The sequence below is a fragment of the Ovis canadensis genome, chromosome 17 (genome assembly GCF_042477335.2).
Source record: "Ovis canadensis isolate MfBH-ARS-UI-01 breed Bighorn chromosome 17, ARS-UI_OviCan_v2, whole genome shotgun sequence".
NCBI classification, from domain to species: domain Eukaryota; kingdom Metazoa; phylum Chordata; class Mammalia; order Artiodactyla; family Bovidae; genus Ovis; species Ovis canadensis.
In genome coordinates, this window is record NC_091261.1 from 25,004,345 (window position 1) to 25,020,683 (window position 16,339).

The 16,339-nt window shown below is 35.2% G+C and overlaps 1 protein-coding gene across 1 annotated transcript in view; it reads right to left on the bottom strand.

Annotated features, from left to right (window-relative positions):
• Positions 1–333: 333 nt before the first annotated feature.
• Positions 334–16,339, bottom strand: part of USP38 (ubiquitin specific peptidase 38) — a 34,914-nt gene continuing 18,908 nt past the window's right edge. The window contains exons 7-10 of the mRNA XM_069556828.1: positions 14,024–14,117; positions 9,422–9,528; positions 7,157–8,513; positions 334–2,447 (exon numbers count right to left, since the gene is read on the bottom strand). Coding sequence (XP_069412929.1) covers positions 2,286–2,447; positions 7,157–8,513; positions 9,422–9,528; positions 14,024–14,117 — 1,720 coding nt within the window. The 3' untranslated portion in view covers positions 334–2,285. The remainder of the gene's footprint in view (positions 2,448–7,156; positions 8,514–9,421; positions 9,529–14,023; positions 14,118–16,339) is intronic.

Genomic DNA, 16,339 nt, shown 5'->3' on the forward strand with positions numbered 1-16,339 from the left:
TCATTTGCATAATTTTTTTTAGATTCCACATATAAGTGACATCATATGATATTTGTCTTTCTCTGACTTATTTCACTTAGTATGATAAACTAGGTCTGTCCATGTTGCTCCAAATGGCAGTATTTCATTCTTTCCTATGGCTGAGTAATATTCCACTATATATAAATAACCACATTTTCTTTTATTCATTCATCTGTTGATGGACATTTAGGTTGCTTCCAAATAACTATTACTATAGTTGTAATTTTAAAAGGAAATCTTTAACTTCCAGTTTTTGGTAGTGGTATGAAGTTAATCTAAATATGCTCAGTAGTATGCTTCCCCCCCCCCCCCCCCCCTTGTGCCACACCACACAGCACCTAGGATTCTAATTCCCTAACCAGGGATCAAACCCATGCCTGAATTGGAAGCACGGAGTCACTAGACTACCAACGAAGTCCCCATGCTCAGTATATTACATAACTAGAATTTCATCTTTGTTATCATTTTGAATATTCAACTACCTTGACACATAAAAATCCTTGAATGACTTGCTATTCAAAGATAAAACTTTATGTAGGTTTAATTGTCTCTATGCAAGTTCCTAGTAGAAGCAGTTGAATCCAATATCAACCCACCAAGTACTAAATGACTTTACCAGTTTCAACAGATGCCGAATGATATAGTCTGACTATAAATCATTTTCTAGCCAGTGGATAACTGAACACATAACTTAGACATTCACTATTAGAACAACAGGAAGTCCATAGGAAAGAAACTTGATAAAATTCCTTCTGGTTCAATGATTTGTAGGGAAGAGAAATCTCAATTCTGTAAAGAATTTCCAGTTGTAAACTAATCCAATCAGTTTTTCTAATCTTCCTGATGACCAGAAACAGGTTAGGAATGGGAAGTAGTAGAATGAAGATGAGGATATCTGTTTTTAACCACTGCCATTAAAAGCTTGGGAAAAAGATAAATCCCAAATCAACAAAGAACATTCTTTCCTTAAAATGTTTTAAAAATAAATATATGACCAATCTTCAGAACTATGTACACGATGGGTAATTTAAAATTTTTAGGAATGGAGACAACTGGGATAATTCCTGAATACTGTATAATCAAGACCGAGAAGAAGTGACTTGTTTCCAGTTTCCTGGCAAAGCAAATGTGGGATGGTAGGGGCTGACACTGACATTTTATCTGAAACTGTGAAACAGAAACAATTGTGCAAAACACGTGACTCAAAAAAAAAAAAAAAAAAAAAGCCCAAATGTACAACTCTGAAAATATATGATCAGTATTTAATATTCTGAGGATTAAGTAAAAAAATAAAAAAAATGATCTAGTTCATTTCCTCTGAATTCTTGTAAGAGTTAAAAACAAACTATCACACTTTTTGATTTACAACCATCAGATTTTACTTCAGGAATATCTAATACCTTTTAAAAGTTACAATTTTAATGTTAGCACAAAAAATTACTTCCTAACATTTCATTTTAGAAAATCTTTTCTGGAGCCAAAGATTCTTATTTTTGAATTACAGTACTGCAAGGCACATACAGAACTCACCTCCTTCAAAACACACAGAAGATATACTCCCTGAAATAGAATTTTTAAAATCCTCAATTAGAAATACTACAAAGTTAGCAATTCTTAGGTAAAAATGTGACTCCTACAGGATCATGCACCTTTCTTAAGATCAAATTCAGCACATATGTATAAAGAATCCTTTTTTAAAACATTTTTACTTGAAATGCAGAGACAAAGTACTACAGCTCGATAAAGTTTATGTTATTGCCTTCATAAGAGACTGTATCATCGCTAGTATTCTCAAAGACTTGAATTTAATAATGGGGTAACTACAAAGGGAATAAAATATTTTCTTTCTTTTTAAACAATATTTCCTTCACCTCCAACACACAATTCTTTTATAAAGGATGCTAAGTGAAATCTATTTTCTGTTCGGTAAAACTGAGCACAGGACCATTTAAATGCCTCTAACTAAATTTAATGCAGCTTCATTAGGGACCAGGTACATATTTTCCTCTGAAAATTTTTGGTCAAGCATGTCTAACCATAAAAGCAAATGGAGTTTTAAGAGGTAGATTTTTTTTCCCATGATGCATTTTGTTAATAAATGTATTGTCAAGAAAATAAAACAAGCACTGAATGTGTTTTCTTTAAGTATAAGGGTCTAATGAAAAGAAAAATAAAAGATAGATATGATATTTGTTACAGTCTGACATTTTAACAGTCATGGTATTGGATGTTTTGTGACCAGTGCATTTTGGACTCTCTCAGCATCAAAATACGAGTCTTCCAACTGTATTAAATCCGCCTCCACCCCCACCACCAGTTGGTCCACAGCTTCCGGGTGGATCGTTGTCATCAAATCCATTGGGCCGAAATGAACAGGATGCAGATGCAGCTTGTAGGGCCCGGGCTCGGGCATTCAACTCTTGTTCCTGAAATTTAAAATAGTTTTTATGACATTAAAACTCTAAATACCGTGGATGGGTATATCATCTATAAAAATATTTTTCAGTTGCTTTAATCCTTAAGTATCCTTCAAATCTCAGTAACTTTAAAAATACTTAATCCTGTTCAAATCATACTAAAGTACATAATCACAGATGGAGCAAACAAGATAGAGAGCAAAATCCTGGTGTAATTCTACAGAATGATAAATCCTAAAAGCCATTCTCTGTCAATACCCCACTTTAACTGAAGCCCCACAGTCTTCAGATTTCTCTACAGAAACATCACAGTTCTTGCACAGCTCATCAACAAATACAAGAATGGATTTCTTTCCTAATACACAGAACACAAAATTCAAAGGTTATGACAATGGATTATCTACTTTCCGTCAAGTGGAGCTGTTTTGGAAGTGAGTGATTACAGTAAAAGGTATAAATAATGAAAGAGGGCTCAATTTTTTCCTGCCCTTTCCTGAGAATATTTCTCAGTAAATAACAGATCTCATCTCAAAAACACTGCTAAAGAAAATGGAGCCTGTCTTCTTACAGTATTACTTAAAACCATCCCCTATCAGATTATCAGAACTTTTATAAGGACTCATATTCATCTCTGTGCCAGACATATATTAAGTGCTCAGTAAATATTCATGATCTCAAACTAGAACACTGTTAGGTACTTAGCCATGAAAGGAACAAATATGAATAAACATTTATTTATAAATTGCAAATTAATTTGGCAAGGTGTTGAACTGGATTCTAAAACTGACACAAACTCCTAGGAAGAATAGGCAAAATATCCTGGCATAGGTCCATTTTCTGGGAAAGAGTCTACAACTCTCAAATGAGGTCGTTAGTGTCAACAAGGTCTGAAAGGCACTGACTGGCAACAGCATAACCCTTAACTGATTACATAAAATCATCCTGAAGGACTCTCACAGTGCCATCAACATTAATAATAAAAACTATACTATTTCCAGCTTTTCAACTTAAAGTCCAATTAGTTTGTTCCTCCTGGCAATGTAATGTTCAATTTCTAGCTAAGTTTTCTTAGTTGACTATTCTACCCTCTTCATGAGATGCCTGAGTTTTATTATGGAGGAAAAACCTCAGGCATACCTTGACATCTGTCTCTATATCATGGACACCCTGGTTTCTCAGCAAGCATACATGACTGCTCTGCGATTCCCAATACACAAAATAATCAACAACCACATATTTATGGCTGAATGTGATCATAGATAAGAAATCCTTATAGCAGAATGGCTTAATTAACCAGTCTCTGATAGGCCCTTAGAAAGGCTTTTAAAACTTAATTTACAGGATATTTCTCAAAAACAATTTTTCCATTAACTTTATCAGTTACAACATCTGTAATTGCTGGCTCCTCTGTATCATGTCTAACCACACAGTATTTCTCAGGGATTATATTAATTTATTCTTCAATTTGTAAAGTTAGAGTAAGATTATATATGTTTGACAAATTAAAAATAAAAGCTGCCATAGCGGTATCAGAAATAGACACAAAAATAAGAACAGAAATACTCCATTCTGGTTCTATAATGTATTAAGCTATCTAAGCAAGCAATGAAAATATGGCTCTGTATCTAAGAAACAATATTTGGTTTAGGATACAGACCTTGTTCCCTAATGAAATAAATAAACTGAGTAAATATGCAAGGCAGAGTTCAAGAGTTCTGCTCAAGAAGATCTTGCCTAGACTCTATTAAAAAGGGATTTCCCACCAGAAACTATGTTGAAGAACCTACACAACACAAAACTGAGTAACCCCACTGCTTCTGAGACACCTGAAACCTATATTATATTATACTTTAAGATACAGAGCTTCTCAAGGAAGTAAGATACCATTTTTACTTTTGTAGTTATTTATATAAATACATGGCTGATGGAGAAAAGCATATGACATTCTGTTTTCAGAAGATAAGCTTCAACTATGGATAAAAGTACGGGAAACCACTTTTCATTTTATTTCTTTTAATACAGATGAGAATATTAGGTAAATTCACAAATTTATAAGTAATTTTACCCAATTTTATATCAAGTATTAAAATTAATTCTTATTTCAATAGTGGACTATTGGTCAAATAACAAAAAGGAGCTACTGTTGCTTTGGGACAAAAACCTTTCAGTATATTTAGATCTCTCATTTAAGTACATCTATAAACATAAAATTGATCCAGCTTTTTTGTTTGTTTGTTTTAAATTACACAGATACAATATATACTCTTATGTATGAGATACAATATATACTCTTATGTATGATGTATGATGAAGAAAAATATTCAGACAAACTCCCACCTCCTCCAAAGAAAGAAAAGAAACTGAACAAGAAAGGAGAGGATTATCTGCAGTTAGGGTGGAACACATGGGGTTAGGTGATAACCATTCACACATCCTTTCTCACACTGGATCCTAACAGAAAGCATGATGTTTGTATTCCAGACGCTAAAAGAATGGAGATACTCCTAATGGAAGCTGGGGGTAGAAGTATATGAGGAACAAGCCCTTTCCCAGATAGACTTCAAGATCCACAGTTTGCATTGCTTTCCTGTGTGTCAGGTTACGTTACAGAGTAGAAAATAGTCTGTGTGGTAGAATTTTTTTGCCTAGGTTTTTCAAAACCACTAGTCCTTCCAATACTATAAAGAGCAAGAGTCTTTCTAACACTTGTAAATCTAGCTGTGACTTAACTCCATAGCCTTACTTTTACTAAGATTTGGTAAGTTTTTTACAACTATTTTATAATTAGGCAGAATGCCATTTCTTAAAGCCAAAGTTGTATCCCAAACATAGCAATCTATTACAAAGCATCATTACTATGAAATGGGCACACACTTTTAACTATAACTCAAGAGTGAATGTAAAAACAGCACTGAAAATGAGAGAAAAAATATACACATATATGTTCCAAGTGTTCAAAACTAAAGAATGACAGCTGAAAACTGCTATATATAAAATCTCACCACATAGTCTCACTGCCAGGCAATTATGAAGACACGTTCACAGCAGAAGCACCATAGCTCCTAACGCAAACTTAAAACACCAGAATGATTTGGTTACACAGTATGAGAAACATCACCATTCAAAACTTATCCATTATATTTCTGTAGTTGAGATTAAATAATATGAAGTCTAAATATATTTGTTTCTAATTAATTTCTAGTTGGGTATTTGTTATTGTAATTTGGTTCAAAAAGGCACTTTAATATGAAGCTTTAATAGCCTAAGAGTCTTAATACAGGTAAATAAATAGTATCTTAAAACAGGTAATAACTTTAATGTAAAATGAAGTGATAACTTTTTTGCATTAGACAACTGGACAATCTGAGACTTAAAATGGAATTTAGAACAACTGCACAACACGAGAAACTGAATCAACAAAGTACATGATGGTTTTTCTTTATAATGACATAAGGATAATAAAATAATAATGAAAAGAATGGCTCATCACAAACACTGTAAAGTAGGATGTAATGGGCTAAGTTTTTGGCAGTCCAATTATAGAAATTAGAGTAGTTTTTGTATATTTCAAAAGTCAAGATTGCACTGGGCCTTATTTTCATATTTTACATTGTAGAAATTCTATTTCAGCCTTATCTTCTTACCCTCACTCCATCTTTCCAATGTTCAAGAATCCTGATGATTCCTATCTAATGGCTTATCTGATATCTAGCGAGAAGTACACGGTTGAATATATTCTATTACCTTGATCATAAGCCTTTCTGGTAGTGAATAAGGAATATCCTGAGTTTCTTATTTTTTTTTCCTGCAAAATGTATTGTTTCTGTGTAATCCTGGAACACTGCCATACTCCTTATAAATGTATCATGTATCATTATTTGAATATTTCATAGTACAGTAAACTTTCCCACAAATCAGTGCTGTTTTTTCTCTTATTCTGTATCTTTTAAGAGTCTGTAACACAAAATTTTTAGAAACTTACATATTTAAACTCATAAAATCATTTGGTGTGTTTATAATACACCTACTGTTTTAACTCCTATTTACTGTTGGTCTTTTATGTTGATAGCAAGTTGGCAGGTTTCAAAGAAAAATACTTTCAGCAAGGTCTATATTAACTTTAAAGTAAGAAAAATCTTTGTGAAAAGTATAAGTATATTCAGCTCATATGAAATCCTTATTCCATAGTTTTATTTACTGTTGTATTACTGCCTTGATTCTATCGATCAGGTCCTTAAAGAACACAAACAGCTGTTGTGTACAGATTCTACCTTTTAGTCTCCTTTTAACCACTTGTCAATAGTTCTTAAAATATTTGTACAAAGGTCAAGAAGAAATAAATACAAATTTAGCAGTTGTTTCCCCTGGCAGGTGGAACTAAAAGGAAGAGGAAAATATTTCCATTTTATTAAACTTCCTATATTTCTGAATGGCATGATTTTATAATGATCAGATCTTTTCTAATTGAAAACAAAGAAAGGCTTCTATACTGCATCTAATTGTGACTTTCCATACCTAATTCATAATATTAGCAAGTAAGAAAATTTAGTTATATAGCTTGAACCCATTTCATATGAACCCAGATTCAAATTTCAAAATCACCACTTTGTAAACTCCTTGGAAGTGTAAAAGGTGGATTTCAAAATTAAGGCAAGCATTCAACCATTTATCAATTGCTTAAATAGCTTCTACAAATGATGATTATGTTTCCAACTTACCTGTAAATATAGTTTATTGTCTTTTGTTATAGCATCCATTAGTTCTTTCTGTAGAGGTGGTTCTCCATTTACCCAGAGTCCAGTGGTTGAATTGTTACCATTTAAACCATCAGTACTGTTCTGTCTCTTATACAAAAGTACATAAGCTGTATCCTTGGGAAACCTACTCGTAATTTTCTGGACTGACTGAAATGAAGTAAACGTCACTCGGCTGTCATTAAATAAAAACCATTCTTTTGACATGTCCTTATTTTCCAAGTCCTGTTCAATCACTGTGGTGGGACTATCTCTCCCTAGTAAGTGATTCCGGGAGGAGGAAAACGCCAGCGTTTCAGGCTGGGGGCACGTCTGGCAGGGGGACTCTGTTCCTGTGACGTTTCTGGCATAAGAATAGTAATGCCCACTTTCTGAGGACACACCAGAGTGAACGACCACAGAACTCAAGAGATAGGGCACCAGTTTTGGGGAGCAAGCTTCTTCAGTCCCAGAAGGCTTCAACTTTTTAGCTAGATTCTCACTAATGTCAGTGAAGTCAACATCTAGAGACCAACTTTCTGACAATGAAGAGAAAGGAGTTCTTTTAACTGGCAACTCCAAAACCAGTGGCAGTGACACATTGTCTAGTATTTTTCTTCTCACGTGATACTTCTGATCATAGGAAAATCTTAAGAGAGTAAGGATAAGGTATTCAGGTTCCTCTGTGATTTGCATAGTTTTCTCGGCATTCTGCAGAGAGGCACAGTTTTCACAATAATACTGGTTGTCACCAGTAAGAATCTCTGGAGCCAAAAAATAATTTAATAAGTCAGTCACTGAAGGTGTGGTCTCACCTCCCGGTTTCTGAGGTACATCTTTATTAACAAGCATCTTGCTAGAGTCATTAGGGGCAGAAGTGTCTTCAGTACAGCAGAACTCATCAGGACTGTCAACCATTCTTTCATTCACAGCTGAGTCGCAGGCAATGGCAATGGCTGACGGGTTACAGACACCTGGTCCTTCTGAAGGACCAGGCCCGCTGGCCTGTGTTAGGCCATCATCTTGTGTACTGGGTGATGATGCTGGATCTTGAAAAGACAAGTTTTCCACAGAAGAGGAAGGACAAAAGGCCAGTGAAAGATCTGTAAAGGCTTCCACTTTCTGTGAGGTACTCCTGCAGTTCAGACAACAAATGTGAGTTCGCAGTTTTCCTCCAAACATTTTTTCAATTAGCGTCTTCTCACCGTCACTTGCGCAATGGGTCTCTGTTAGGACAGCTGCTTTAATGGCTACCTCTTGTAAAGAAGTTTCACTGCATCCTGGACTTTCAGAAGACTTGTGTGAGGACTGAACTTTCAAGATCTTTTCTTCTTCATGCAGCCTGCAGGAGAGTATATCATTATATAGCTACTTCGCTTAAATTTAAATGTCAGTTCTACTCAAAAATATGAGTGGCTTGCCTTATATTAACAGCCAAATTATTCTTATCAAATATAATGCTTATTTAAAAAATCAACTAACTTTACTAGTCATTTACATTCCATAAAGGAGGCAAAGACCAGGAAATAATAGGTTTTATTACCTAAGTAGGAAGAAGACAATAAAATTGATCAAACCCACTTAATTATCAGTTGGTATAAAGGTGAAGTTATTAAATTTCGTTATCTCAGAATGCCTTTATACTCTTAAAAATAACTGAGGAACCTGAGAGCTATCATGTATGTGGTTGTATCTATCAACATTTACTGTATTCAAAAATTGAGAATAAAAGTAATAAAGTACTACACAATAATAAATAATAAACTCATTACATGCTAATATAAATAACATTTAAAAATGAAAAAGTTATATTTTCTAAACTCAAAAAAATTTAGTGAGATGAATGGCTCATTTTGCAAATATTTCAAGCATCCGGCTTAATAGAAGGCAGGCTAGATCCTTGTATCTGCTCTGCATTCAAACTATTGTGCTCTGTTGTTTTGGATGAAGCATATGAAGAAAGTCTGGCCTTAACTACAGATACACAGATACGTAGTCAGAAAGGGAAAGATCCCTGAAAGTGTTTTGGGAACCCCCAGGGGTTCTTATACTACACTTTGAGAACAGCTAAAGTAAGAAAATTTAAAAAAGAAACTAAATTAAAAACACCTTAAAAAAATAAAATAAATGCAAGGCATTTTAGAGTTTAACACTAGAAATGATGTCTTTAAAGGTAAAAACAATATTCAATAGAAATAATCTGTTAAGAAAGAACATAATTCAAATCACAGCTCTAGAAATGCTTTTTACCTGTCTAGTAGAAACCTGAGGTATTCAGAACAGTCTTGTTGTGATCTGGGGGTAAACCATGGAGGTCTGGAAGCCTCAAAGAATATCCGAGGTGCATATGCTTCTCTCTGTTGATCAAGAAAACACAAGGAAGTGATTCTCACACCATGAACTAAATACCTAAATCTTAATATATAATGTTTAATAAAGATGACTACAATTACATGGGCTTAACCTTTACTACAAAGGACCAGACAAATACATTTAGGTAACTTTCAGTCTTAACTTCTCATTCTGCAGATCAGAATTAAGATCTAGAGAAAGTACGTGACTTGCCCAAGGTCATACAGCTAAACTAGTAGCAGAAGGGATTTTTATCAGACCCCAAGACTCTTTAACTTAATACAATGCTTCTGCCCTTCTCTCTCTGATGTGCTTGAATCCACAATTTAAAAAAAAAAATCTGAAAAAAAAAGTTAGTGGATATATATTTTGGATTAAAAAGGGACATACTCTACAAAGCCATGCCTACTGATTTTAGGTGAAAATTTCTTTGACTGGGAACACATGTCATAAATGTATGGAATATGAACACACTGCTCAGGAACTTTGCTGACTTTATTTGTTTTAACATAGGAGCAGTTTAGTGAAGTGATTGCTTGTGGACTTTAGAGCAAGGTAGGCTGAAATCCTAGATTTTGCCACGACAAAAAAAGAACTGAAAAAGACATCTTCAAAGTTGTGATTCAGTTCAGTTCAGTTCAGTCGCTCAGTCGTGTCCAACTCTTTGTGACCCCATGAATCGCAGCATGCCAGGCCTCCCTGTCCATCACCATCTCCCGGAGTTCACTCAGACTCACGTCCATCGAGTCTGTGCTGCCATCCAGCCATCTCATCCTCGGTCGTCCCCTTCTCCTCCTGCCCTCAATCCCTCCCAGCATCAGAGTCTTTTCCATTGAGTCAACTCTTCGCATGAGGTGGCCAAAGTACTGGAGCTTCAGCGTCAGCATCATTCCTTCCAAAGAAATCCCAGGGTTGATCTCCTTCAGAATGGACTGGTTGGACCTCCTTGCAGTCCAAGGGACTCTCAAGAGTCTTCTCCAACACCACAGTTCAAAAGCATCAATTCTCCAGTGCTCAGCCTTCTTCACAGTCCAACTCTCACATCCATACATGACCACTGGAAAAACCATAGCCTTGACTAGATGGACCTTTGTTGGCAAAGTAATGTCTCTGCTTTTGAATATACTATCTAGGTTGCTCATAACTTTTCTTGCAAGGAGTAAGCGTCTCTTAATTTCATGGCTGCAGTCATCACCTGCAGTGATTTTGGAACCCCCCAAAATAAAGTCTGACACTGTGTCCACTGTTTCCCCATCTATTTCCCATGAAGTGATGGGACCGGATGCTATGATCTTCGTTTTCTGAATGTTGAGCTTTAAGCCAACTCTTTCACTCTCCTCTTTCACTTTCATCAAGAGGCTTTTTAGCTCCTCTTCACTTTCTGCCATAAGGGTGGTGTCATCTGCATATCTGAGGTGATTGATATTTCTCTTGGCAATCTTGATTCCAGCTTGTGTTTCTTCCAGTCCAGCGTTTCTCATGATGTACACTGCATATACGTTAAATAAGCAGGGTGACAATATACAGCCTTGATGCACTCCTTTGCCTATCTGGAACCAGTCTGTTGTTCCATGTCCAGTTCTAACTGTTGCTTCCTGACCTGCATACAGATTTCTCAAGAGGCTGCTTAAGTGGTCTGGTATTCCCATCTCTTTCAGAATTTTCCAGTTTATTGTGATCCACACAGTCATAGGCTTTGGCATAGTCAATAAAGCAGAAATAGATGTTTTTCTGGAACTCTCTTGCTTTTTCCATGATGCAGTGGATGTTGGCAATTTGATCTCTGTTTCCTCTGCCTTTTCTAAAACCAGCTTGAACATCAGGAAGTTCACGGTTCATGTATTGCTGAAGCCTGGCTTGGAGAATTTTAAGCATTACTTTACTAGCATGTGAGATGAGTACAACTGTGCAGTAGTCTGAGCATTGTTTGGTATTGCCTTTCTTTGGAATTGGAATGAAAACTGACCTTTTCCAGTCCTGTGGCCACTGCTGAGTTTTCCAAATTTGTTGGCATATTGAGTGCAGCACTTTCCCAGCATCATCTTTCAGGATTTGAAACAGCTCAACTGGAATTCCATCACCTCCACTAGCTTTGTTCATAGTGATGCTTTCTAAGGTGATGCTTTGACTTCACATTCCAAGATGTCTGGCTCTGTATGAGTGATCACCTCATCATGATTATCTGGGTTGTGAAGATCTTTTTTGTACAGTTCTTCTGTGTATTCTTGCCACCTCTTCTTAATATCTTCTGCTTCTGTTAGGTCCATAGCATTTCTGTCCTTTATGGAGCCCATCTTTGCATGAAATGTTCCCTTGGTATCTCTAATTTTCTTGACGAGATCTCTAGTCTTTCCCATTCTGTTCCTCTATTTCTTTGCACTGATCGCTAAAAAAGGCTTTCTTATCTCTTCTTGCTATTCTCTGGAACTCTGCATTCAGATGCTTATATCTTTCCTTTTCTCCTTTGCTTTTCGTATCTCTTCTCTTCACAGCTATTTGTAAGGCCTCCCCAGACAGCCATTTTGCTTTTTTGCATTTCTTTTCCATGGGGATGGTCTTGACCCCTGTCTCCTGTACAATGTCACGAACCTCAAAGTTGTGATTGTAACTTGAAAATTTAGAATTTGAGTTATTTGTGGTATATGACAGGGTTCTCAGCTAAGGAAAACATTTCTATCAAAATAGGTGTGTTTATGGCATTCTGAAGAAAAGGAATTTGGTGGATTGTTTGCAATGGGTTTCAGAAATCATTTGATTCATATTCCAGTCTTGCCACTTGTTTGCATGGCCAGGAAAGCAGGTCATGTAAGCCCTGTTTCTTCACCTGTAAAATAGGGACACTACCTTATTACCTCATAGATTGATTTTGAGGATTAAGAGATAATATATGCAAACCACCTAGCACAGGAACTAGATGAATTTAAATGCTCAATACATGTTAGCTTCATTAATTATGAGAAGAAAAGCCTTTTAAATCATATAAGGAAAATCTACCTACCTAATCTACTTGTCAGATACGGTCTCAACTATGGCAGAAGTTTAATTAGGTTCTCTTGTTAATTCTTCTTTTGTTGAGAATATGGAAGACTCCTAAGGCTTTTTCCTAATAGCTCTAACTTAAGTTAATATAGTATATATAATGTATTAATTTCTACACATATACACATAGATATACATACACCTACCATATGCATACATGTTATACAGCTGACCATTGAACAACATGGGGTTAGGGGTCCTGACCCTCTGCTTAGTCAAAAACCTGTGTATAACTTTACAATAGGCCCACCATATCTGTGGTTCTGCATCTGTGGACTCAGACATGGATTATGTTGTACTGTAGTACATATTTATTGAAAAAAATCCATGTGTAAGTGAACCTTTGCAGTTCAGACTGTGATGTTGAAGGGCAAACTCTATATAACATACAGTAAATACAGCATACAGTAAATACAGCAAGTATATACATCCATTTACTAGAAAACAATGTTTGGAAGTTGCAGGGAGGAGATTTCATCTCCTTTGGTCCTGAGGTGTTAAATTTGTGGACATATTTCCTCCAGGCAGAGAACAGTAAAATGATCCTCTGAGTATTTCAGGCCATCACTCATGCCACTCTTGACTCCTTCCATTTAAGAAGTTATACTTGAGATATTTCTCAGCTTGCAGGTAGGAAACAAAGCATTCCTAACAACCCAATCCCATCAATTCTAAATCTATCTTCTCTTCTGGCTGTAACTACCTATTCCTTTAGACCTCTGTGAAATGAGAACAGTGAAACCAGAAAATATCATTTGTAAATGATTTGTATTATTCATAGGTATTACTCGGAACTTAAAAGTACAAGTTCTTTGAGCACAAGGATTCCTTTCTGAATGCTTATCAGACTTCATATTACATCTCTCAATAAATGGCTATTTACATGACGTTCTTGCTATTAGCATAAACTTATTTCGTTGGATTAATTTGTGGACATAAAAGATCATGAAATTTTAAGCTCCATAACTTCTAACAGGTAAACAGTTTATCCATTAAGTTCAAAAGTTTAGTTATAATGAGAGGGTATATACATTAGAAATGGGAGGGAAAAAAAGCCAAGATGTCACAAAATTATTTTAATTATTCATGTTAAATTGTTCATTACTATGAAAATCTACCAAATTAATATCTATAAACAATATTAAAGATGCATTTTAAAATATTTCTTCATGAAGGAGCTATTTTTTGGATAGGAAATCAGATTTTACCGATAATAATTAGAATAATGGGTCAGTAAAATATTCATCTACAAGAATGCAAAGTAGAAGGGAGAAGTAAGAACTTAAGGCATATCCTGATTTCAGGCAGTATCTCTTTAGATTTCTATGTGGATCTGTTGTGCTGGGAGAGAGATATATTATTTCTCCAGTTAAAAAGGTTCATCAAATTTGGTATAATGTGAAGTTTAAAGAAGATTATCAATTCAGTTAACATATACATACTATAGACACTTACACTCACCTGTGTATGAGCCAAAAAGGCAAAAAGATGCTGTAATTTTTTCATTAATGAATTGCACCCATTTAGATTTAAAGATAATACTTGTCTCCTGAAACTGAAAGATAGTAAAATATAATGATTTTTTGTCTATATGTGTACACATGATGCACTTTTTAAAAGCTAAAGGGAAGTTAGTTCAAGTTATTATCCTTAAAGTAAAATTTCACTTACCTGAAGGCCCTTTACCTGGCAAAGTCACTGCCTACAATGTAGTGAAGAAGGAAGAAAATGGTGCAAATAGAAATAGATGAAGCTATCAACTAGTAACTTGAGTAAACAACTTTTAAATTCTTTCAACTCTGCATGAAATATAAAATAATGTCCTGTCATCAAAACTATGATAAAGTTAGAGTTTTAAAGAATGTAGTACTAGTGCTGAATGGGAAAAGAAGAAACTTCAAAAAACAGTATAGAACAACTGGATATCCTTTTGGGAAAAAAATGGAATGAAACAAGATTTCATATCATTATAGATGCCACAGAGAAGTAATGAGCTAAATGTAAAATATGAAAATACTGAAGTATTTAAGAGAAGAAAAGGGGGTAAAGGGAGTTTAGAGGGGAAGGAGTCCCAAAATTCAGAAGCTATAAATGATAAATAGCAGATCTGACTACATAAAATAAAAAACTGCAAACAAAACACTCGATAAATGTATCATTCTGATGGGAAGAAAGCACGTACACATCCAGGATAAATCAGCAGGAAAAAGAAAAGGACCCAACAGAAAGGTGCACAATGGGAAGAACAGGTCATTCAGAAAAGAGACACCGTGAACAAAGGTACTAGAGAGGGCAAAAAACTAAAGGTCAGCCAAGATGCACTAAGACACTTTTGTCCAGATTGGGAAGATTTTTTAATACTGATTTTATCAAGTACTGCTAAAGGGATGGGGTCATAGGTACGATCATGTATTAGTATGCAAGTTCAAATGCTATAACCTTTCTGGAGACCAGTGTGGCACACCCTATTCAAAGAATAGCCTCTGTATCATAGGCATATGGGCAGATGTTAATTATAAGCAAAACAACCTAACATTCATCATTAGGAAGATGATTAAATTAACTATGGCACATCTATTTAATCAGAATGACATTGCTCTGCCATTACACTAACATGGGACTATTTCCAATATAAATCATCAAAAGAAAAAAAATAAGTGGCTGGAAAAGAATAAACAAGATTCTTTGTAAACATATTTTTAAAAACCAACGCATTTGTTTTATACTAGATAAATCTTATCACTGTACAAAAATAGGTCTGGAACAATACACGCAAAACAACAGATACCTATGCGAATGTCTGATTTTTATTTTATGTACTCCTAGATTTATTTAAGAATTTACATATTACCAAAGAAATAAAATATGCTGTCCGCCTGTTCTGAGATAGTATTGGCTGCTATAAAATAAGATGTGCTCTTTGAATTGTAGCTGTCAGTTATAACTGCTTTGAGTTTTTGCTTTCTCTATCATTTGTAAAATTAGGTGGCTGGATTAGATGACCTCCGGTGGTAAGACATGGATTATTTTGGTTTTATGCCTAGTATCAGTTGTGTCTATGAATAAATATTTTCTTAGAACACAAGAAAAAACTCCTAAAAACAAACGAACCATTAGACCAAATGAAAACGCCTTAGTTTTGATTGTATATATTGAGACCAGGAAAGAAAGTAAAGCTAAACTCTTCAGCTTTTAGTTTATGATTCCTCTGTGATCAGTCGCTCAGTCATGTCGGACTCTTTGCAACCCCACACCACAAGCCCTCCAGGCTCCTCTGTCTATGGGATTCTCCAGGCAATAATACTGAAGTGGGCTGCCAAACCCTCCTCCAGGTATGATACCTCTAGGAAGGCACAAAAACTTACAAAGGCCTAGATTTCAATTTGTAAACATCTTTGGTCAAGTTCCATGAATATTCTATTGGTATGGAAGAGAAAAATTCAACCAGGTTTTTGCCTTCAGCGAAAGTTCATCACTATTTTGTACCTTTACAGATTAAATTCACATAGCTAACAGTCACTGATTTCCTATTTGCTTGGCTGCAAAAGAAAATGCATTTGAAAGTAAATCTGTAAGACGGCAAAGGAACATGTCTGTTATACATCTGTTCAGTATCTATCAACTTGGGATGGGAAGCAGAGCTTGAATTTCTTTAAGGGCAGTGAAGAAGTTATTGATCTGAGAAACAGCAAAATACCTACAAGCAGAAAAAACTAAATATGACCACCTCAAAAGATACACAGGTTAAAAAAAAATCAGTCTTACAGGATAATAACA